Here is a 24,071-nt window from a genome sequence, read left to right on the forward strand (position 1 = left end):
AAAGAAAAAAAAATTCTAGTGGGTAAAATTGACAGGCCACAGAATGAGTGATGTGGGTGTCATGGGTGTTGGATGCATTCACGCATAATTATGCATTATGGATGCATAATTCATGATTAGAATTGCCACGTGGTCCTGCCTTTCTTCCATGCCCTGCTCTTCTGCTGCTGCTGCATTTTACCTCAGAAATAATGGTGTGACTAAGAAAAACTGAGAGACACATTTTATGAGGTTGTGTTTGTTACAGTCTTATTCCCAAAGAAAATGTCAGTTCCTATTGATGATGAATGGTGGTCCCTTCTGAATGTGTTTTTCTTGCTCCTAGCTTGTGACCGCTGGTCAGTGCTTCCCAGACCTGATCTCCACCATGATGTCAACAGATTTGGCCATTCCGCGGTCTTACACAACAGGTAATTAGAGAAGAAGTGCTTACTTCTTTTCTCTTGTGTTTAAAATGAAAAAATATGAGCAGTTTGAATTGGACTTACATATTATTCACAGGATTCCCTCATCCCATTAGTTTTTCAGAGTTATGTAGGCATGAATTTCCTGATTTATATTTAAAATATTTGATATGGATTTGAATTACTTTTAATGCCATGTTTGTTGACGTGGTTTTGTTAGCATGCGAGAGTGTGCTATGTTTGGTGTTGTCTGAATGCATGGGGCAACAGAAGTTATGTGCAGTTCTGTCTTATACCCTCTGCTATTTGCTATCATTTGTGGTGCTTAGGTTGTCAAGTTTCTCATAGTTGTAGCTGAGCAGTAAGGAGAGATTTGAAAAAAAGGAGAGAGGGCACTTCAGATGGGGGATAAGGAAGGTGAACAGAGATGGGGAAATTGGGGAGCTTCAGATAGGTCAGGTCTGTAGTCTTTGGATAGTCTGAAGTCTGCACTGCATTTTGTTGTATTGCTCAGAAGACTGGTACAAACTAACAGCTCCTCACAAATCTGCCCCTGGAGAGGGCTCTGTTGTATAAGGGAGAGCCAGAGTGGCCACTCTACCTGTTCCTTACAGTGTGCTTGAAAGATTTTTGATTTGTTAAATGGCCTAATCATGTTATTAATTTTTCTCGTTTCATTTCTGCTGTTATTGCTGTTGTCTGCTTCACCTTTTAAAATTCTAGATCTTTTCAATCCTGAAACTATTTAAATGGTGTAATGCCGATATTATATTAGGAGGCTTTACACTTTCAGAATTTCTCTTGTGATGATGTGAGTTAGATGAAGGTTATTCAGCTTGGATTAGGAAATATAAGAAAGCAACACATCTTGGAGATGTGCAAAGAATTCACAGGATAGAAACACTTAGATATTGAGAAAAGGTGACATCTTTTATAAAGTAATCACTTAGCTGAAATTTAGTGATAAATGTGGTTTTACTGTGAGAACATTTAATAGTTACAGATTAAAATGGAAGGATTTTTGACTATACTAATCTGAAGTGTTATCTTAAATTGTACCCTGATACTTCCTCAGTAAGGAGGACCCTTACAGTTTTCTAGTAAGTGCTTCTTGATATTTTCATCTGAAAAGCACCAGGACCATTTTGTCATCATCTTGCCTGTGGATACCTGGCCTCAGCTCTGTTCATCTTTATATTCCTGGTGTTCTCCTAGCACAGGGTTTGGCACATAATAGGCGTTTGCTAAATGGCAGCTATTATTACAGTGATGGTAACTAGCAAATAAATAAATCTTCTATTAAAACATTCGGAGGTTTTTTACAAACTCAGAGAAATTGACAGTTTACCATAAGATGTAATTTAACCGTGAATCAAAATTGGGACTGGCTTGCCTGAGTTACAATAATGTTTGTATTTTTGTGTAATTTCAGTGGTCTCTTTGAGCCTGTATGTGAGTATCTGTGTGTATGGGGCAGGGGTGGGGGGGGCAGGGGATGATGAGAGAGGCCATGTAGTAAAAGGCCATGGCTAGTTGAATTTTATGAAGTAATTTACTGAAAGAGAAACTTTGATTCACATGATTTCTTTGTGTTTTGAATGGTGGTTCTCCTAATCGATCAGCAGCATTGGGTCAGCTGTGCATCGGGTCACTTAGTTGTTACCCTCATGGTTTTTGAGGGAGGCAAGAAGAAGAGCGGGCTGTGAGGCATTGAGACTGCTGTGGATGCAGCTGATCTTTCAGTTGCCTGCTCCAAGCCTCTTTGAAGGACTCTGCCTACCCTCACATAGTGGATATGTAACCAAATGGATTCAGAATTGCTTGAGAATACCAATGTACTGGGAGGGGGATGGAGTTTATTTGGTTTAAGCAACAAATTGACTAGTTGAATCCATACTGCTTAATGTGGTACTAAGTAAGCCAATCATTTAATTTAAAAATTAAACCTGGGGGCCGGCCCGGTGGCTTAGTAGTTAAGTGCGTGCGCTCCGCTACTGGCCGCCCGTGTTCGGATCCCGGGCGTGCACCGACGCGCCGCTTCTCCAGCCATGCTGAGCCCGCGTCCCACATACAGCAACTAGAAGGATGTGCAACTATGACATGCAACTATCTACTGGGGCTTTGGAGAAGAAAAAAAAGGAGGAGGATTGGCAATAGATGTTAGCTCAGAGCTGGTCTTCCTCAGCAAAAAGAGGAGGATTAGCACGGATGTTAGCTCAGGGCTGATCTCCCTCACACACACAAAAAAATTAAACCTGGTGTTCATTTTTTGGTTATTGCTTGATGTCTCAGTTTTCAGATATAGTAACAAATAGTTAAGAGAGCCACAAAATCTTTATGCTATCGTTAGTCCTCTGTTGATTTGAGGGAAATTGAGGCATAGTGAGAGTGAATTACTTGATACCTCATTGTGAGTTAGTACTAAACTTCCTGGAAGACCATAGGATCTCATAGTTGGAAGAGATCCTTGAAATCACCTGTTCCAGACTCCCACTTAATGTAGGCATCCCCTTTAAACATGTTCAGGGGTGGTGAAAATGCCAACCAAAGACACCCTTTTGAACATGTCCATGATTGGAAAACTCACGTAAGAAGGAAGCTCCAGTCATTAGCAAGTTCTGCTTTATATTATCTGAAATCCACTTCTATATATCTTCTGCCTATTGGTCTTATTTCTCTTCTTCTTCTTCTTCTTCTTTTTTTTGGTGAGGAAGATTGTCCCTGAGCTAACATCTGTGCCAATCTTCTTCTACTTTGTATGTGGGACGCTGCTACAGCATGGCTTGATGAGCGGTGTGTAGGTCTGCACCCAGGATCCAAACCTGCAAACCCCAGGCCGCTGAAGCAGAGCACGTGGACTTAACCTCTGTGCCACCAGGCTGGCCCCTTATTTCTCTTTTTTAAATCTTTGCAAGAGAAGCACAAATCCTCTGCCGTGCAAAGCTCCCTCAGATATTTAAGGGTAGTGTTGTCTCTCCTGTCTACACAGCCCCTGGCCTAACTCTTTCTTCAGGTTCTAATCTGGCACAGTGGTTGGCAGGATTGAAGATGTCCCAGTGAACATCACACAAGAGGCACAGAGATATCATGTCTGTGGCAGATATGGCCCAGTGTCCTCTGTGATACAAACTGTATCATTTTGATAACCTTGTGGCCTTGTCTCCTACAATAGCATTCTAAGAACTTTTCCTGGAGCTATTTTATAATTGCTTTTGTTTGAATGTGTGAGATTCTGCGTATATGACCTATTAACAGCTTTATTGAGGTAGAATTGATATACACAGTAAACTGCATTATATTTAAAGTGTGTAATTTGATAAATTTTGACGTAATTATATGCTTGTGAAATCATCACTACAATCAAGAAAACACATCCATCATCTACAAAAGTCTCTCTCTGCTCTTGTTCAAAAATTTCCCACCTTTACTCATGGAGGATATTGCTCTGTAGTTTTCTTGTGATATCTTTGTCTGGCTAATACTGGACTCATAGAATAAATTGAGAAATGTTCTTTCTTCCTCTGTTTTCTGGAAGAGTTTGTAAAGGATTGGTATTAAACTGCTTTAAATGTTTGATGTTTGGTAGAATTCATTGGGGCCTGGGCTTTTTCTTTGTGGAAGGATTTTAAATTGCTAATTCAATCTCCTGTGATAGGTTTGTCTATTCAGATTTTCTATTTCTTGTTAAGCAGGGGTGCGTTTTTTTTTTTTTTTGATATTTGTAAAATTATAGTAAGATATTCATAACATAAGAAGTACCATATTAATCATTTTTAAGTTTGTGGTTCAGTGGCATTAAGTACATTTACGTTGTTGTACAGCCGTCACCACCATCCATCTCCAGAACTTTTTTCATCTGTAAAACTGAAACTATTACCAGTTAAACAGTAACTCCCTTTTCTGCCCCTCCCCCTGCCCTTAGCAACCACCATTCAACTTTCTGTCTCTGTGAATTTCACTACTTTAGGTACCTCATATAAGTGGATTTATATAGTATTTGTCCTATTGTGTCTGGCTTACTTCACTTAGCATACTATCTTCAAGGTTCGTTCATCCATGTCGTAGCAAGTGTCAGAATTTCTTTCCTTTTTAAGGCTGAATAATATTCCATTGGATATATATACCACATTTTGTTTATCTATCCATCAATGGACACTTGGATTGCTTCTGCCTTTTGGCTGCTGTGAATAATGCTGCTTTGAACAGGGGCATACAAATATCTGTTAAAATCCCAGCTTTTAGTTCTTTTGGATATATACTCAGAAGTGAAATTGCTGGATCCTATTGTAATCCTGCTTTTTAATTTTTTGAGGAACTAGTCGGTTTTGATAATCTGTGTCTTGCTAGGAATTTGTCCGTTTCACGTAAGTTGTGTAATTTGCTGGTATAAAAGTTCATAATATTTCCCTATAATGCTTTTTAATCTCTGTCAGGTCAGTAATGATGCCCCTTCTTCATTCCTGATTTCGTTAATTTGTGTCTTCTCTCTTTTTTCTTGTTCAGTCTAGTTAAATAGTTATCAATTTTGTTGATCTTTTCAAAGAATGAACTTCTGGTTTTGTTCATTTTTATCTACTATTTTTCTGTATACTTTATTGTTTTTTGCATATTCTGTATATTTTATTGTTTATTCTCTATATCATTTCCTCCCTTCTGCTTGCTTTGTGTTTAGTTTGCTTTTCTTTTTCTAATTTCTTTTTTTTGGTGAAGAAGATCAACCCTGAGCCAACATCCGATGCCAATCCTCCTCTTTTTTGCTGAGGAAGCTTGGCCCTGGGCTAACATCTGTGCCCATCTTCCTCTATTTTATATGGGATGCCACCACAGCATGGTTTGAACAAGCAGTGCGTCAGTGCACTCCTGGGATCCGAAACTGCGAACCCTGGGCCGCCGAAGTGGAGATCGCGCACTTAACCACTGTGCCACCAGGCCGGCCCCCTTTTTCTAATTTCTTAAGGTGAAAGCTTAGGTTATTGATTTCAGATCTTTCTTTTCTGATATAGATGTTTAAAGTTGTAAGTTTCTCTCTAAGTACTACTTTAATCCCGTCCTGTAAATTTTGGTATGGCATATTTTTGTTTTCATTCATTTTAAAATATTTTCTAATTTCCCTTGTGATTTCTTCTTTGACCCATAGGTTATTTAGAATATGTTATTTTTCAAATATTTGTGGAGTTCACAAATTTCTGCCTATTGCTGATTTTTAATTTAATTTCATTCTGGTGGTCAGAGAACATACTTTGATGAATACCTTTTTTTTTAATTTATTGAGTTTTTTTATAGCCTAGCATATGGTCTGTCCTGGCGAATGTTCCATGTGCACTTGAAAAGAATATGTATGCTACTTTGTTGGGTGGAGTGTTCTATAGATGTCAGTTAGGTCTAGTTGGTTAATAATGTTGTTCAAGTGTTTTGTATCCTTGCTGATTTTATGTCTAGTTGTTCTCTACATTATTGAATGTGAGATATTGAAGCCTCCAACAATTATGGTTACTTTAGTATTTCTCATAAGGCAGACCTGCTAGCAAAGAATTCTCTTAGTCTTTGTTTATCTGGGAATGTCTTTATTTCAGCTTTATTTTTGAAGAATAGTTTTGTTGGATAGAGAATTCTTATTTGACAATATTTTTCTTTCTACAGTTTCACTATGTCATCCCTCTGCGTTCTAGCCTCCATTGTTTCTTAAGCATTAATCTTAGTGTGATTCTCTTGTGTGTGATGAGTCCTCTTACTTTTGTTGCTTTCAAGATTTTCTCTTTGTTTTGGGCCTTCAGCAGTTTGATTATAATGTGTATAAGTGTGGATCTTTTTGTGTTTATCTTACTTGGAGTTTGTTAAGCTTTGTGGGTGTATAGATTAGTCATTTTCATCAAATTTGGAAAGTTTTCAGCCATTATTTCTTTTTTTTTTTTTTTTTCTTAAAGATTTTATTTATTTTATTTTTCCCCCGAAAGCACCAGTGGATAGTTGTATGTCGTAGCTGCACATCCTTCTAGTTGCTGTATGTGGGACTCGGCCTCAGGATGAACGGAGAAGTGGTGCCTCGATGCGCACCCGGGATCCGAACCCGGGCCACCAGCATTGCAGCACGCGCACTTAACCACCAAGCCACAGGGCCGGCCCCAGCCATTATTTCTTTAAGTGTGTTTTCTGCCCTTTCTTACTCCTCTCCTTTTGGGATTCCCATTATATGTACATTGAATGTTTGATGGTGTCCCAGAGGTCTCTGAGGCTCTTCTCATTTTCTTCAATATTTTTTTTTCTTCAGATTATATAATCACTATTGATCTGTCTTTAAGTTTGCTGTGTCTTTCCTCTGCCAGCTCATATCTGCTGTTGAATCCCTCTAGTGAATTTTTCATTTCATCTGTTGTACTTTTCAACTCCAGAATTCCATTTGGTTATTCTTCGTAATTTATATCTCCTTATTGGTATTCTCTATCTGTTGAGTCATTGATGTCATACTTTCATTTAATTCTTTAGACATAATTTCCTTTAGTTCTTTGACTATAATAGCTGCTTTGAAGCCTTTGTCTCCTGAGTTCACCATGTGGACCCCCTCAGAGACAGTTTTGATTGCCATTTTGTTTCCTCTATATATGGGTCACACTTTTTGTTTCTTTGTATATCTTGTAGTATTTTCTTGAAAACCAAACATTTTAGGTAATATTTTGTAACAGGTCTAGATACTGATTCCTCCACCATCACTACTAGAGGTTGTTGTTGCTGTTTGTTTGTTTAGTGTCTTACCTAGACTAATTCTGTAGAGTCTGTCTCCCCTAGTGTGCCACTGCTAATTTTTATGCCTTGTTGTTTTCTCTTGTTTTTATTTTTAAATCTGATTTCTAGAGATTGCCTCTAGGTCAGTGTTGTTTAGTGATCAGCTAATGATTGGTCAGTGGTTTTGCTTAAAAAAATTTAAGTCAATAAGGATTCCACTCTTTGCTGATGGATCTGGGTGTGACTTGGGGAATGTGTGCAGAGTTCATGAAGTTTACAGGTCTGCCCTGGCTTTTATATTCTGTGTTTTCAAAGCCTCGTATTCAGCCAGGAACAAGTAGATAGCTAGGGCCTTCTCCATTGTCTTCTGGGCTTCTTGCAGCCTTGTTCAAACACACAGCCTTCCAAACCACCAGTGATATGTAAAATCATTATTAAAGGATACTATGATCACCATGTCTCTGAGGGGGAATTGAGCTTGACTTTAGGCTGAAAATCTTGGCACTGGACCCAAGGAGAACTTTCACTTCTGGCACCAGCCAACAAAGTCTCCCAGTGAAAGACAACTAAAAAGTATACAGTAAGGACCTAACAAGATAATGAAGAACTATTGGTCGGAAACTAAGAGATGAATAGAGTTCAAAGAGATAAATTGAGCTACTTCATCCTGTGAGAGTTTTCTCATCCAGTTGAGTCAGCTGAGAGATGAAGCTGAGGTTTTGGTGACTCCCCAGCCTGAAGGGACAGACACTAGAGATTTTTTTGTACATAGTACATACTAAATATATATTTCTGAATGAATGAGTAAATGGATCGGATGGTTTGGATTTTGTTCTTTTTAGAGACAGATACTATAAATGATCATACTAAGATTTTTTTTCACCCTTAGACTATAAGCAAAATTAAACTCATTATTACATGTTAATATGCAAGTGATAATAGACTCATTTGTAATATTAGTCAGCCCCAAAATTTAATGTAGTCCTTGAAATAGAAAAGAGATTTAGGCAAAATGCAGATAAATCATGTACTGTGGGGTTTTTTTGTTTCCAAAAAAAGTCAAAAGTTTTTATTATGGAAATTTGAAACACATGCAGAAGAGAATAGTGTAATAAAACCCCATGTACCCATCATTCAGCTTTAGCAGTCATCAACTAATGGCCACCCTAACTCACTCTAGATTACTTTGAAGCAGTTCCCTGGCATATAATTTCATCAGCAAATATTTCAGAATGCAGTTGATTCTCATTATTTGTGGAATAGCTGTGTTCTGTAAAGTCACCATGAACACTGAATTAGAGAATACTGAATTATTGCTCCTAGGGGGAAATACAGGGGTAAGTTCCTGCAACCCTGTGGTCACATTTTCATCAACTAATCAATTCATAACCTCGTTTTATGTGTGTCTGTTTAAAGAACCTTATTTAATGTGTATTGTTAACTTATTAGCAATGAGCTCACAGCCAACAGCACCATAACTCATGCTTGAACAAAGCTTATCTAGTGCATGTATTTTCTCTGTAAGGCACATCGCAGGCTTCTTGTGCTTAGCAGCACTAGACAGCACTTCAGCACTATGCTTAGGGGCCATTTTAAATAGCAAAATCACCAACATAAAGCCCAAAAATGTGAAAAACATGGCACTAAATAAACCATAAAATAGACACTTGTTTATAATATGAGAACTAAAACAAGAAGGCAGAGCGTCGCCTTGTGTGACCTCAGCTGGGAACGTGCATCCACGTGTGTATCCCCAGCTGAGGTCAAATTTTTCTGTATATGCACATGTCTGCGAATTACTGTGAATCTGCTGCAAGTACTGGTTTTGGAGTTAGAAATAAATTTTAACAAGTAGGCTTATTCACAAATGTGGAATCTGCAAATAATGAGGATTGACTGGGTATCTTTTTTTTTTTTTTAAAGATTTTATTTATTCATTTTTTTCCCCCCAAAGCCCCAGTAGATAGTTGTATGTCATAGGTTCACATCCTTCTAGTTGCTGTACGTGGGACTTGGCCTCGGGTTGGACGGAGAAGTGGTGCCTTGGGGCGTGCCCGGGATCCGAACCCGGGCCGCCAGCATCAGAGCGCACGCACTTAACCGCTAAGCCACGGAGCCGGCCCTGACTGGGTATCTTTTAAAGATAAAGACTCTCTTTTTAAAACACAACTACAATACAGTTATCACACTTTTAAAAGTGAATAGTAATTCCTTACTATCACTCAATGTCCAATGTTCAAATTTCCCAATTGTCTCATAATTTTTAAAAATTTAGTTTGTTCAAATGAGGATCCAGTAAGATCCATATATTGTAATTGGTTGAAATGTGTTTTATGTTGATACATAGGCTCCTTATCCATCATTTTTTCCCTTATTTGTTAAAGAAACTGGATTATTTGTCCTATAGAGTTTCCTAAAGTCCAGATTTTGATTTTTGCATCCCCATGCTTTCAAATAACATATTGATCTCTCTCCTGCACTTCCTACAAATAAATTAGCTCGGTCAGATTCACTTCAGTACGTATTTTGGCAAGATCAGTTCATAGGGTTGATTCTTTCCCTTTATCAATTTTCAAATCGTTGACTGATATTTTAGCATTCTCCAAAGATGACGAATAAGGTTTCTTTTTGGGGGGAGAGGGCATGTATCATTATGAATGCATGCATTTAAAAATATTTGATATGTTTCAATTTATTATAGTTTTTATTCTTATTAAATTTCGAACATTTCCCAGTTTTGGCCAGCGAGCACCTCTTCATGTTAGCTCTTGAGTCTTTTTGATACTACCCTAGTCTTCCTTTCTTTCTGGCATGACAAGGTCTTCCACGCCCATCATGAACATTTCTTGTCACAGACATGAAATTAGATTTTTCTCTAAAGAGTCTTAGTTTTTTTGAGGGGTGGGGGAGAGAATGGTTTTTAGATACCACAGTCTAAGTACTAGTCATGTTCATTGCTGCTGGGTTGGTCATTGTTTCTAGACCTTTTAACAAGACAAGTTAAAGAGAAACTTTGTTGTTGTATTTGTTGTTAAAATGAAAAAATGAATTTGTGTGTGTGTGTTTTTGAGCTCCTTCTTCCCTCAGTAGATAAATGGTTGCATACTCTATATACTTTTCTCTGCATTTCGTTTTTTTTCACTTAACAGTATATCCTGGAGATCACTCCATAGCAGTATGTAGAAATCTTCTTCATTCCTTTTTACATCTACATACTGTTTTATTGTGTGGTTGTAGCATAGTTTATTTATCACATCCCCAATTGATGGACATTTTGGGTTGTTTGAGTCTTTGCTCTTATCATTAATGCTTTAGTGAATAGCCTCATGTACACTTCTTTTTGTATTTTTGCTATTATATCTTTGTGGTAGACGTCTAGAAATGTGATTTCAGGTTCAAAAGATAAATACATAGTTTTGTTAGGTATTGCCGGATTCCCCTCTGTAGGCTTGTACCATTTTGTATGCCCAGCAGCAGTGTATAAGAGTGCTTGTTTCTCCATAGCCTCACCAGTCCATATATTGTTCTACTTTTGTCTTTTTAGGTGGAAAATGCTACCTCAGTGTAATTTTAATTTGCTTTTCTCTTATGACTGAAGTTAATTATCTTTTCGTATGCTTGATGTTTTGCATGTTTACCTTGCAAACTGGCTGAAGCTCTCTCTATATTACGGGTATTCTTTTTCTTGCAACATAACTTGTAAATAATTTTTTATAATGTATCATTTTGCTTATAGCATTATTTTCTATGCAAAAAGTCTTTTTGATTTATATAATTGAATTTTTCAATTTTTTTTTTTATTACCTTCTGGATTTTGAGTCATAGGGATTTTTCTTCTACTCTCAGGTGATAGGGTAGTTAACCCATGCTTTCTTCTATTGCATGTGTGGTTTTCTTTTTTCAGGTTGTTTTCTGGGCCGTTTGGAATTTACCTTGGTGTAGAGTGAGAAATGGATTCAATTTTATCTTTTTCCATGTGTTTGTTTAGTTATCATGCTACCACTTACTGAGAAGTCCATCTTTTCCCCACTAGTTTGAGATGCCACTTTTACTGTGTACTAAATTTCCATGTGTACTTTTATCTGTTTCTTATTGGTCTGTGTATTCATTACACAGTTTTAATTAGGGAGGCTTAATATATGCTTTTAAAATTGTACATATTTATTTTTAATATTTAAAAACATGTTAAAAATATGTAGATGTAGTAATCCATGCAGAAATAGAAGTATAATGATGTACACCTGAAATTTATACAATGTTATAAACCAATGTTACTGCAGTGAACAAAAAATAAAAAAAAAATATGTAGGTGTAGAATTATGTGTTTAATTTTGAAAGATATTAACTTACCCTGACACCAGAATATTCCAGGGAATCATGGTTAAAAGTCACCAAGTTATTATGAGAACTTTTAATATAGTAGCTGTAAAAAGTTAGTGGATTATTGGAACTATTCTGGGGAGTCACAGGTCAGGAAGAAAGGTTGGAATTTCGGAGGGAAGGGTAGAAGAATGTTTTTTGAGATCTTGGAAAATAATTTCTTATAGGACTTTTGATATGTAAGATTTATGTGAAGACTAAAAAGTATATCATGTATTTGTTTAAGTTTTTAGTAAACTACTTCTCTCCCTTTTTGTTTCTTTTAGCACCATGTATGTATTTGGTGGTTTTAATAGTCTCCTCCTCAGTGACATCCTGGTATTCACCTCAGAGTGGTGTGAAGCACACCGGAGTGAAGCTGCTTGTCTAGCAGCAGGACCTGGCATCCGGTGTGTGTGGGACACAGGGTCGTCTCAGTGTATCTCCTGGGAGTTGGCAACTGAAGCACAAGAAGAAAAGTTAAAATCAGAGTGTTTTTCCAAAAGAAGTATGTTTTTTCTCTTCTTAAAATTTAATTAATTTGAGATCTCATTTTATCTGAATTATGAAGGTACTTAGCATATGTACACTTTTTATGTTCATTTTATTATCCAGAATTATTCAGTAATAACTTATGCAAAGTCTTTATGGGTATTTGAAAATTGGTTTGTAAACATCTTTACAATGGATGGGAATATGCCATGTGGCTCCTAGAAGCTGTCGGCAAATGATGGAGACAAAACCCCTTTGGCATTGTGTAGACTTTGGATACCAACTCCAGAACCTGGCTGCAGTGAGTCTGAGGCAGTGCAATCCAATGACGTTTTTTTGTGATGATGCAAATGTTCTATATCTGCACTGTCCCAGTGTGGTAGCTACTAGCCACATGTGGTGTCAGACACTTGAAATGAGATTGGTGTGACTGAATTTTTAATTTTAATTAATTTAAATAAAACACTACATGTGGCTAGTGGCTACCATATTGGATTATGCAGTTCTAACCTTAAGGATGAGATTAAGAGGACCAACCCAGAAAAGCTATGTTGGTGTAGATTGTTCTAGTGGATAGAGGTAGAGTTGCTGTGTTTGCAAAGTATTCTTTTCTAGCTTGTCTACTTGGGCACGGCAGTGATGGCAAGACAGACAGTTGCTGAGGATGAGAAGTGATCCATGCTATAGAACCACCCCTTATGTTTTCCAGGCTTTCTTCATCTTGCCTGCTTAGCTTATTACCCTTTGGTCTGACACATAGCACAGTGTAATTCAGTGAAATAATATTTGAGACAGTCTTTTAAGAGTTAGAAAAATGTCTCTGCAAAACATTTGTTTACTTCAATTAGTTTAAAAGATGTTGACTGAATTTCTTAACTATTAGGGTTGGTGTAGCAGTTACCGTGAGAGTTATGGTGGATAGAGGCAGCTTTCACTCTCCTGGAACGGTCCAAAGTAAGCTGAACATAAATCCTCAGTAAGAATACCCAGGCAACTTCCAGGTTCATTGGTGGGCCAGTGAGTGCTAGAGAACCAAGATGACCTGGTACGGTTAGTCACTGTCTCCTAAAAGGGATAAAATCAGTGAAATAGTTATTTTTTAACCAAATTTTAAAAGTTCAAATTAAATGTGCAAGTTTGTAGGAAATAATATTTAATTACCTTAGGTGGTTCTGTGTGAACCCATTTGCTGTGAACTCATCTCAAACGTCACTTCCCTGGTTCACTCTGCTTTCTGTGTGGGCCCAGCCCTAGGGGTAATGACCAGGGCAAGAAGAGCAACCTAAGGAGCAGGCTGCTGGGGTCTTTGTGAGGGTGGGCCCCACCTTTTCTTGTCCATGGATTCCACCATTTGCCATGTCCACAGGTGGTTCAACAGATGAGGCAACATGGTTGTGCACCTTCTCTTTTGTTGTTGACTTTGGCATGTCTAGGGTCAATAGGAGATGCAGTAGGTCTGTAGGAACCCAGAAGTTCTCAAACTTGCACTCTAGGATTTACGTGTATGTGTACAAAATGCAGCTCAGCCTAGTGCCTCCTTTGAGATTCTGTGGTGCTACTTACGTCTTGTACTCAGATTAGCCTTGCATTTATAACTGGGAGGAGTGGCTTGGTCTCCTACATTCCTTTTTTTGGCTCCAGGTCACCTCTTGGTGCTCATTGTATTGGTAGTTGATCTTTTCTTGGGAAGAAAAGTATTCAGAGAACCAGACCTACTTCCATTATATCTCATTGTTGTTGAATTACATTAACCTATCTTTGTTTTTTACTTTCTATATACTTTTGTTGAGGGGGTACAAAATAATGTTTCTTTAGGTTCTTTACTTATTTCTAAATACTATTTTAACCTGAACATGCTGATATATTTTCCCGCCAGTTTCACTCCTCGTTTTACTTCCCAACCGTTGTTACACTTTTTTTTTTTTTACCTCCGTCTCAGATTGTGCTCAATAGCAGCTATAATGTCCTGTGACTTGTCTGAGGAGCAGCTGTCACAGTTGATGAGTTTTTCTTCTCTTCATAGCTCTTGACCATGACAGATGTGACCAGCACACAGATTGTTACAGCTGCACGGCCAACACCAACGACTGCCACTGGTGCAACGACCATTGTGTCCCTATGAACCACAGCTGCACAGAAAGCCAGGTCAGGGGCCGTTTCTCAAGGATTTCAGAGGATGGAAAAGTCCTGAATGGGGTTAGGTGTGGATTATAGTGTGTATGGTGTAAATACTGGTCCAGAATTATTTTTCAAACCTTTACTGTAGATTTGGATTTTATTATTTCTCAGGTTTTCTTTCAGGAAGGGATGCTCTATACATCCTAATTCCAAAGGTCTTGCTAGCCACAAGGATTGACGTGTGGTGTTTTAGAAGAAGGCAGGGCTGTTATTCCCCAGTCCATAGGCATGGGTGTGGCTAAGTGCTACTAGATCCTTGGTGTGAGGTTTGTAATGATGAGCTCACTCTACCTGTGCAAGGTTTGGGGAGCAAGTTAGAACTCGAGACAGTGCGTCAGGTGTGTAGCAGCTATACTGAACTGTGGAAATAATAGACTTTGCAAAATCTCCTTGTTGTATGTTATATCTTGGCTTAGCATAACTTATGCTCACCATTTATGATTTTTCTTTAGATTATAAGGGAAAAAAAGATATGATGACTCAGCTTTTATAGTTTTTGACAGTTTATAAAACAGTCTGTAAAGCAGTCCATAAAATATAAAACTTTTAGACTGGCAGGCATTTGAAAAGCAGCAAGTTCAACATCCCCATTTTACAGATGAGCGGATTGAAGCATGGTGTTTAAGAGTGCACTGCTTCCTTGCCGCGTAAAGGCATGTCCTTGAACAGAACATTTCACTACAGTGTTTCCACTGCAGTGCTGTTTCATCTGCATCTTATTTATCTATTTGCAGTTTTTTTTCCTCAATTAGATTTTGTTGTTCTTAGTACCCCATTTGTCCTCACTGTAAGTTCTCTCTGTGGATATAAGAGAAAAGCTTTTGTCCATTGTGTTCTAGATCTCCATTTCCAGATATGAGAATTGCCCCAAGGATAACCCCATGTACTACTGTAACAAGAAGACCAGCTGCAGGAGCTGTGCCTTGGACCAGAACTGCCAGTGGGAGCCCCGGAATCAGGAGTGCATCGCCCTGCCCGGTAGGCTTTTCGAGGACCTCTGATATTTGTGAATCCAAAGACTTCACACACACATCCCCAATACTGTGCAGCCTGGATTGAACCCAGCAGAGGGAACAAACTCATTTTATCCATTCATTCCCCATACCACTATTATGGTTGTTATTTTTATTTTTATTATTTATTTATTTATTTATTTTGTGTGGAAGATCAGCCCTGAGCTAATATCCGTGCTAATCCTCCTCTTTTTGCTGAGGAAGACCAGCCCTGAGCTAACATCTATTGCCAATCCTCCTCCTTTTTTTTTTTTCCCCAAAGCCCCAGTAGATAGTTGTATGTCATAGTGGCACATGCTTTTAGTTGCTGTATGTGGGACGCGGCCTCAGCATGGCCGGAGAAGCGGTGCGTTGGTGCACGCCTGGGATCCGAACATGGGCCGCAAGCAGCGGAGCGCGCACACTTAACCGCTAAGCCACAGGGCCGGCCATATGGTTGTTATTTTTAAAAACAAAAACACGATTCTTAAATACTCCTACTGTCCTTTAAAATAAAGTGAAGTAGGCCAGCCCGGTGGCATAGCGGTTAAGTGCGGACGCTCCACTGCGGCAGCCTGGGGTTCACAGGTTCGGATCCTGGGTGCGCACTGACGCACCGCTTGTCAAGCCACGCTGTGGTGGCGTCCCATATAAAGTAGAGGAAGATGGACGTGGATGTTAGCCCACAGCCAATCTTCCTCAGCAAAAAGAGGCAGATTGGCATCGGATGTTAGCTCAGGGCTAATCTTCCTCACCAAAAAAAATAAATAAAAAAAAATAAAGGGAAACATCGTCTGCTGCTTTGGAGAATCGAATGGCAGCGTGGCTCTGTATTATCGAGCCTGCTTCATTGTCCCCACCCCACTCTGCTATGGTAACCTGGGAATAGAATGCAGCAGTCTCAACAGCCAGTCTGCTAGGCACTTTATGAAGAATACTTCTTGTGGACCACTGGGATTATGTTGTCAGCACCTTCTGACAAGAAGAAGAGGAGAGATGCTTCTGTCAGCAGTACCTCATGGGGTGATCTCCAGCCCCAAATACTTCAATTTATGGCACTTCTGAGGTTCAGTGTTGGGGGCTGAGGCCAGCCAGTTATGACTGAAACTCTGTGATACATTTGCTCAACCAGATGTCCAGGAAGGGGGACATCTGTGGCTCTGTGCAACATCTAAGGCATGTGCAGGGCAGTTGTGCTCTCCCAGGCCCCTTTTGAATGTCCTTTGGAAGTACTTGATTCAGCTTGCATGAGTGAGCTTCTTGTTCTTTATCTCATTGAGTTCTTTATCTCAAACTTTAATGCACAGCAGATCACCTGAGAATCTTATTAGAAGGCTGATTCTTGTACAAATCTGAGGTGGGGCCCAGGAATATACATATTAACAAACAGTGGCACTAATGCCACTCTTTGAGGAGCAAGTCATTATCTGCTCTTAAATGATCCCTTTCCCATCGTACCTTCCATTTATCTCACTGACTGTTAATGAACAATGGTTGATGGTGTCTCCAGGGTACTTTTGTTCTAGTGAAGTTGCTTCTCTCATTCACTGTCTTCCAGGAAGCATTCCTAGCTTCTGTGCAGCTCTTTAGGTGGGCTCAGGGCAGTCACAAGGGCAAACTACAAGCTAGCCTTGTGTGCTGCAGCCGTATCACTTTGGTTTTTTCCCAAAGAGGATCCTTCCACCTCACTTTTGGGATGTTTTGTGCACTTGATTTTACTTTCCACTTGATGATAGGAAAACAGTGGAATTTTTGAAGACTGTAGACTTTTTCATACACTAACTCATTTCTGTTCTTGCAGTTTTCTACCCTACCCTTCCAATATGCATATTCATTTTTCTACTCCTTACGTAGGATTTTAGTCTTATTTCTAATTGTTCTTCAAAAGGAGGTTTATAAATCTAACACTGGCACCAAACAGGTGTTTTTTCTAAGATGTAGGAGGGGTTGACCTCAGAATATGCATCTCGAGATCCAGGAAATATGACTGATAAACATTTTTTAAATTCTTGTGTTTCGTATTTGGTCCTTAGTAATGTGTCTCGTGTCCTCACCACATCCTAATGAAGTACCTAGAATTCAAATTGCAAAAACCATTTAGGTTTTCTGTAATTTAAACTGGTAATATAGTAGTTTTATGTGATTTCTAAAACTGTTTTTTTTCTCTTCCCTCTTTATGAAAGAAAATATCTGTGGCACTGGCTGGCATTTGGTTGGAAACTCATGTTTGAAAATTACTACTGCCAAGGAGAATTATGACAATGCTAAATTGTCCTGTAGAAACCACAATGCCTTTTTGGCTTCTCTGACAACCCAGAAGAAGGTAGAATTTGTCCTTAAGCAGCTGCGAATAATGCAGTCGTCGCACAGCATGGTGAGTTAAAATCCTCAGAACTTAAGTTTCTAGTATCCACTTTTCTACTGAGGGCGTGAATACAGCTTACCTGTGATGTATTTGGCAGGAGGAGGAATGCTAGTATGTGCAATGTAGTAGACGTGGAACTTCACTGTCAAATTCTCTTCCTTTAATACCTTCCTTCTTATCTTAAAATTTTTAACACTTTATTAGTCATATCTGTTGAATTATAAGATATATGAATAATTACGTATGTATTGGATAGTAACATGTGTGTACATATGCACATATCCTGGTGACATCAGTAGATGATTTCATACCTGTTTTATTCCTAGGTTCTGCTGGGAGGGGGGGGTGTCACTACTAATTAGCCAGGTTGAATTAAGCCACCTGAGTCATTCAGATTTCAGGTATTTATTAAGGTGTGTAGTATGATTTAATGTTAATGACCCTAAGAAATGTATATCCATTTGTGTCTTTCTTAGGCCTGGCCAGCCCAAAAAGAGAAGGCATTTTCTTTTCTTTTTTTCTTTTGTTTTTTTTGGTGAGGAAGATTCGCTCTGAGCTAACATCTCTGCCAATCTTCCTCTTTTTTTGTTGAGGAAGATGAGCCCTGAGCTAACATCTGGAGAAGTCAACTTCTTATCAAGAGTTTCTGAGCACAGAAAGGCCCCAAGTTCTCTTCCTGTCCACCCAGTGCTCTCAGGCGGCTTGTAGTTGATATTCCAGTCACGTTGTGTTCTCTTTCAGTCCAAGGTCCTAGAACTGTGGTCCTACCCTCAGTTAAGTAGATACTTACAGGACAGAGCTCTTTCAACAACATTGGCTTTGGTACAGAGCAGTTTGGGGGAAATGTTCTTCTCATCAAGTAGGGAGGAGGAATGGGCAGCACCTCCTCGGGTGCAGCCTTTTGCAGAGGAGGACGTGGAAAGTGTGATCTGGGTCCTGGCTACATGTGGCCTCTGTATATCACCTAGAAGGCCATTCTACAACTGGTAGGAGGTGCTCTATATTTTACTTTTCTCCAATTAGTCTTTTTTTTTCCAGTGTAACTTCGGTATGATATGGACACTCAAACATTGGTAATACAGTATAAATATGGTTACCCCTGTGGTTATGGCCACATTTGATATTTTATATTTTGAAAACTTTTCAAATTTCGTAATCTCCTTTGGAGACTGCCCATGTTGTTTGTTTCTCTTTTCCTCACCCCCAAATACGGGCCTCTTCCAGTTCTGTCCTTGGCTGGTGGCTGATCTTACCTATAGTCACTACTTCAGAAAACTGATGGTTGACAGCATTGCTCATTACCACTGACTCCCAATTCCATGTCTCTGAAAGAATACCTGGTTAGAAAGATTCATCTATCCCAGTTGGCCACAGATAGCATATCTTCTGGTCCCTCTTCTCTCTTCCTCAGATTTTCTAGCTTTAGAAGGTTCTGGGTAGTCTAATCTGCTGGGACCACCTTTATAGAAAAGGAATTCGTAGCCTTGTGATAAGACTGACAGAGAGAGACAACTAAAGTGTAATATGCTTCCACAGCTATAAGTGTAGGCTTAGAGCCCAGACTTGTATGGAAAAAAAGAAAAGAAAGCACGCAACCTGGTCTTTAGGGCAGAGACTGGCTGATAGACAGCCAGAAAGAGGTAACTCGTGAAGACGAGGAGGAGTGAGTTAGGAAGGTGAAGAGGGAAGGGCTGTTTGTGCGTTGGTATTCACACATGCAAGATGCAGAGACGGAGGGGTGAGCTGCAAGTAGGTTTGCATGGCTGGCTGGAAGCTGGGTGGAAGGGAATTGCTGTAGCTGGGCCTCATGAGGGATCAAGGCCAAATCCTGAGAGGCTTTGTCTACAATGCTAATTGCTTTTTATTTTATGAAAGCAAAGCGAAGCTATTGAAGGACTTTTAAAAGGTATTAATTTTTTCTTTCCTTAAAAAAAATACATATTTCAAAGGAAATTTAGAAAATACATTAAAAGTAAGAAAATAAATATCACTCATTACAACTAAAAACAAGTACTTTTGGATGTGTTTATTTCTTTTAGATCTTTTAATAGGCACATATATTTTTTTCCTCTCAAAAATGGAAATACATTGTACATTTTGTTTTGTCACTGCCAAAATTAGGAATAGCTTTCATTTCTGGACTAAACTCTGTACTTTGATTAAAAAATTTTTTTTAATTGTAACAAGAAGGAAATTTCAGTAGAGCAGGAGACAGAGACTCTCCCAAGGGTTCACTGTCCTATTATTCCCTGTAAAATTCAGTGCAAACAATACACACCAGCTGAAGGTGAGACTCTTCAATCATCTGAACTGGCTGGGGCCCCAAAACAAGCTTATTTAGTTAATGATCTGAGGGATAGGTACATAACCAATATTTTGTAAATATTGGTAAGATGATTTCATGTATGAATAAACATTTAAACCAAATTGAGGGGTGGCTGTCTCTTCATAGCATTTGTCATAGGATGTAGAAATTTAGGAACTGATTATTGCTTTGCTATTAATCTTTGTGAAAATTTTGATATATCATCTTCTCTGAGCTATATTTTTGTCCTTTGTAAAATGGCCATATTGAAGTGTCAGGCATGATAATGTAATATAAAAATGATGATCTATCCTAGTCTGCCATGGCGAGGGGATAGGGAGGTTTTCCTGTATTTGTGGGGTAAATGTAACTTAGTGGTTTTTATCTAGAAGCCTGTTTTGGTCAAGACATTGATTATATTCGTAGCTGTGTCTGTTTTGCCTGTAGTCCAAGCTTACCTTAACCCCCTGGGTTGGCCTTCGGAAGATCAATGTGTCCTACTGGTGTTGGGAAGATATGTCCCCATTTACAAATAGCTTGCTACAGTGGATGCCGTCTGAGCCCAGTGATGCTGGATTCTGTGGAATCTTGTCAGAACCCAGTACTCGGGGTTTGAAGGCTGCAACCTGCATCAACCCACTCAATGGTAGTGTCTGTGAAAGGCCTGGTAAGTATACAGGTGAATTATGCGTTATTGGAAGTTCATTGAAAGAGAAGCCGTAGGAGGCATACTTAAGTATTGAGATATGTGAAATATTCATGAAAAATAGATGGAGTATTGATTTCAAGCATACAAAGCAGAGTATAACCCAGACTTTTAACAGCAGAAGGAAATAGTCTCTGACTCTGAATACTATGAGCATAAGCAAAACCAGAAACAACTAACACTACTCAGAGAACCAAATATTCTAATTAACAATCCGATTGATTAGTTTGTTGACCATAAGAAGTATTGAGAATTGCCCTGAAAGGCAAATTTCTTGGTGTTGGCAGAGAAATACTATGGAAGAAAGAACAAAAAATACAAATAAAAGCAAAAATTAGAAGAGCAAGCAGGTCACTGCAGGGACAGTGGACAGAAAGATGGTGTCAGTGGGGAGAAAAAGCATGTGAGCAGTTCTGTGACAGGAAACAGAAACAGCAAACCTGAAGCACACCAGAGCTGTGGGAGAGTACCGAAGGAACAAACACTGAGTAGCTTCGCAGGTTTGAATCTCTCCTCTGGGCTCCATTTAGCCTTTGTAAAGGCAGGCACAGGGGCAGCATCATGCGGGAAAGCCCAAGACAAGCATCTTCCTCCTGCAGAGAGACTCACAAGCAATAGGTGTAATTATGTGGCCGCTTTTGGGGAGGCTGGACTCCCCGGAACTCATGTCTTAGTTTAGGAAGGTACTGTAATTTGTCTGAGGAATATGGAGGTGTAGGAGAGAGTTCATAGCACTGTAGGAGTAACTGTCAAATACAATCTCTAAACTTCCTGTAGGGGAGCTTTTTAGCCATTTTGGATCCTGAATGCTCTGATGTATTTAATGAATGATATATTTAATGAATCCCCCCAAATATACAAAGATATGATTTTGCATATTCAGGTGGGTTGTAAAGCCCCTGAAGTTCATCCTGGGTCCCGTATATTGTAAGGAGCTTTAGAATCCCTACTTTTATGGAAAGATTAGCTTGTTCTCTCCTGTGTGTCCTTAATGCTTGTTGAAAAGAAAAACAGTTCTTTTCCCCAAGTATATAGGTATACTTGACTAAACAGTATGTGGTGACTCTAATGTTTCCTGTCTTCTCCTTCCTTTAGTGTAGCCCACTGAGTTGATTTTATAATACACTGGTGGGTCACAACCCACGCTGAAAAGCCTTTGACCTTAGCCAACATGGTGGAAGCTCTAAGTGTCTCTCTTGGGTTTACTTCACAGCGAACCACAGTGCTAAGCAGTGCCGGACGCCCTGTGCCTTACGGACGGCGTGTGGAGAGTGTACCAGTGGCAGCTCCGAGTGCATGTGGTGCAGCAACATGAAGCAGTGTGTGGACTCCAATGCCTATGTGGCCTCCTTCCCTTTTGGCCAGTGTATGGAGTGGTATACCATGAGTAGCTGCCCCCGTAAGTGAAAAGTGAGCTCTGGGCACTCATAAGTACCCTGTGTATGGGTGACAACTCCTGCTCTGGGGCAGTTCTGTCAGCCTCTGAACGTTTTAGGGACAAGACTGGACTTGACCTTCTGCCCAGGTCTGTCCAGAGATTGCCTGATGGGAACCTTCATACAGAATCAAGCACAGTGACACAAGTAAATAAGTGTAGGATAGATCACAGAGTACAGAAATAACTTGCCCAACTTCAGTGTCACATTGCTCAATCCGTGTAATGTCTCCACATCTTAATCTCCTAATTCATAAAGTAAGTGCTTTCCAGTGATGACCTCTAAGATCCCTTCTGCCTCTAACATCCTAGGATTGAGAGAGGAGGAGAGGAGTCCCTATTACATGTTGGGCAAGATATTGGGCTCTTAAATTTTATTATCCCATTTAATCAATCACAGTAGAATAGGAATTTTGATTCACAGTGCTTGAATAGTCTTTTAAACAAAAAGGTAATTTAAATACAATGAATTCACATCTACATGTGATAATGGATTGCAACTTGTGTTTTTTTACAGCTGAAAATTGTTCAGGCTACTGTACCTGTAGTCATTGCTTGGAGCAACCAGGCTGTGGTTGGTGTACTGATCCCAGCAATACTGGCAAAGGAAAATGCCTAGAGGGCTCCTATAAAGGACCAGTGAAGATGCCTTCACAGGCCCCTACAGGAAATTCCTATCTGCAGCCCCTTCTCAATTCCAGCATGTGTCTGGAGGACAGCAGATACAACTGGTCTTTCATTCACTGTCCAGGTAAGATGCCTTGTGTATCCAAAATCAAGTGTTTCACTACCTATTTATGAAGAATAAATCCTTGAAAGCTATGTTATTTATATGGATTTCCTTTAAGAAAAAAATACAAGAGATCATTTTTAGGAGAAATAGTTTCACATGAGAACCAGGCCCTGAGAACTTCAAGTGAGTTGTTTTGCTAACTTTCATTACAAAAGTAATGAAATGTTTTCATTATAAAAAATTAAATATTACAGATGTATATAAAATTAAAACTGGAATTTCTCTTCTCATCTCCAGTTCTTCATAGAGGTAAAAACTTATAACAATTTGACATAGATACTGTTACCGAACCAAAGTGGGTCTGCTTCTTGGTGAGTTGACATCAAAGCCTTCACCAGAAGTAGTTGTCACACAAAGTAAGATTTATTTGCAGCAAATAGAGGCCATAGGGAATCGTTTCCAAAGCTGTGGCACCTGAGCAAGGGAAAGCAGGGGTCTTTTATTTCAGATGGGGAATGAATATTCAAAAGGGAGAGGTGGGTATTTGCGTGGGCTTAATTGGAAAACATGCTTCCACATACATCAGATGTTATGGTAATAAGGCCTAAACTCCTCCTGGGGTGGAGATCTTAACATTAAAATGAAGCAAAGGTCATCTCTTGTGGTGGGATTTGGAACGATTCAGGGTGGTTGGTGATTGTGTCTCTTAACATAACTAAAAAAACAATTTGGAGAAACAATTAAGTGCTTCTGAAACCTCCTTTAAGTTACTTGGGGCAATTAATTGGTGACAGTACCTCCAGAAATACCAATGTATATTTTTAAAAATAAAAAATACTATGTATATGATATATATTGTTCTACAGTTTGCTTTTTACTTAAAAATACATCATGGCAATGGTTGAGGGAAAAATTAAAAATAAAATCTGCCAACCCAGAAGTTCCTATCCACAAATACAGGAAAGAACGAAGGAAAATAGTTTCATTATTGAATAAGCGTTAAATCAGACTGTGGTACACATCACAGACAGTCCACTAATGAGATTGCAAAGACAGAGAGACATCTCACCCTTGTAAATAGCCAAGCATATACAATCCATTATATCCATGTTCTCAAGATGAACAATCACTTCTCCTCATGTGAGAGGTTTTGACAGCACCATTTGCTATACATTCATTCATAATTCATCCTAAATTCACCTGGTAATTGGGGTGGCCACTTGTGTTAGTTAATTGCCTTTATCCAAAGAAAAAAATAAAACTTCTTTTATCTTTATGGCAAGCAGGTTATTACAGCTTGGCACAATGCACTTAGGCTAAATTCCCAAAATGACAAGGAGATGGGGTGCTATCTTCCTTGATGTTTACATTTCAAAGAGATG

The 24,071-nt window shown here is 39.1% G+C and overlaps 1 protein-coding gene across 2 annotated transcripts in view; it reads left to right on the plus strand.

Moving 5' to 3' along the window:
* The window catches only part of ATRN (attractin), a 161,045-nt gene that overhangs the window by 70,198 nt on the left and 66,776 nt on the right, over positions 1-24,071 (plus strand). For both annotated transcript variants that reach the window (XM_004433802.3, XM_087445542.1), the window contains exons 11-18: positions 326-410; positions 11,771-11,991; positions 13,999-14,120; positions 14,993-15,131; positions 17,329-17,519; positions 20,263-20,482; positions 21,735-21,920; positions 22,474-22,707. In XM_004433802.3, coding sequence (XP_004433859.1) covers positions 326-410; positions 11,771-11,991; positions 13,999-14,120; positions 14,993-15,131; positions 17,329-17,519; positions 20,263-20,482; positions 21,735-21,920; positions 22,474-22,707 — 1,398 coding nt within the window. The remainder of the gene's footprint in view (positions 1-325; positions 411-11,770; positions 11,992-13,998; positions 14,121-14,992; positions 15,132-17,328; positions 17,520-20,262; positions 20,483-21,734; positions 21,921-22,473; positions 22,708-24,071) is intronic.

This window comes from Ceratotherium simum, chromosome 21, assembly GCF_057802395.1.
Source record: "Ceratotherium simum simum isolate JZ-2026a chromosome 21, ASM5780239v1, whole genome shotgun sequence".
NCBI lineage: Eukaryota > Metazoa > Chordata > Mammalia > Perissodactyla > Rhinocerotidae > Ceratotherium > Ceratotherium simum.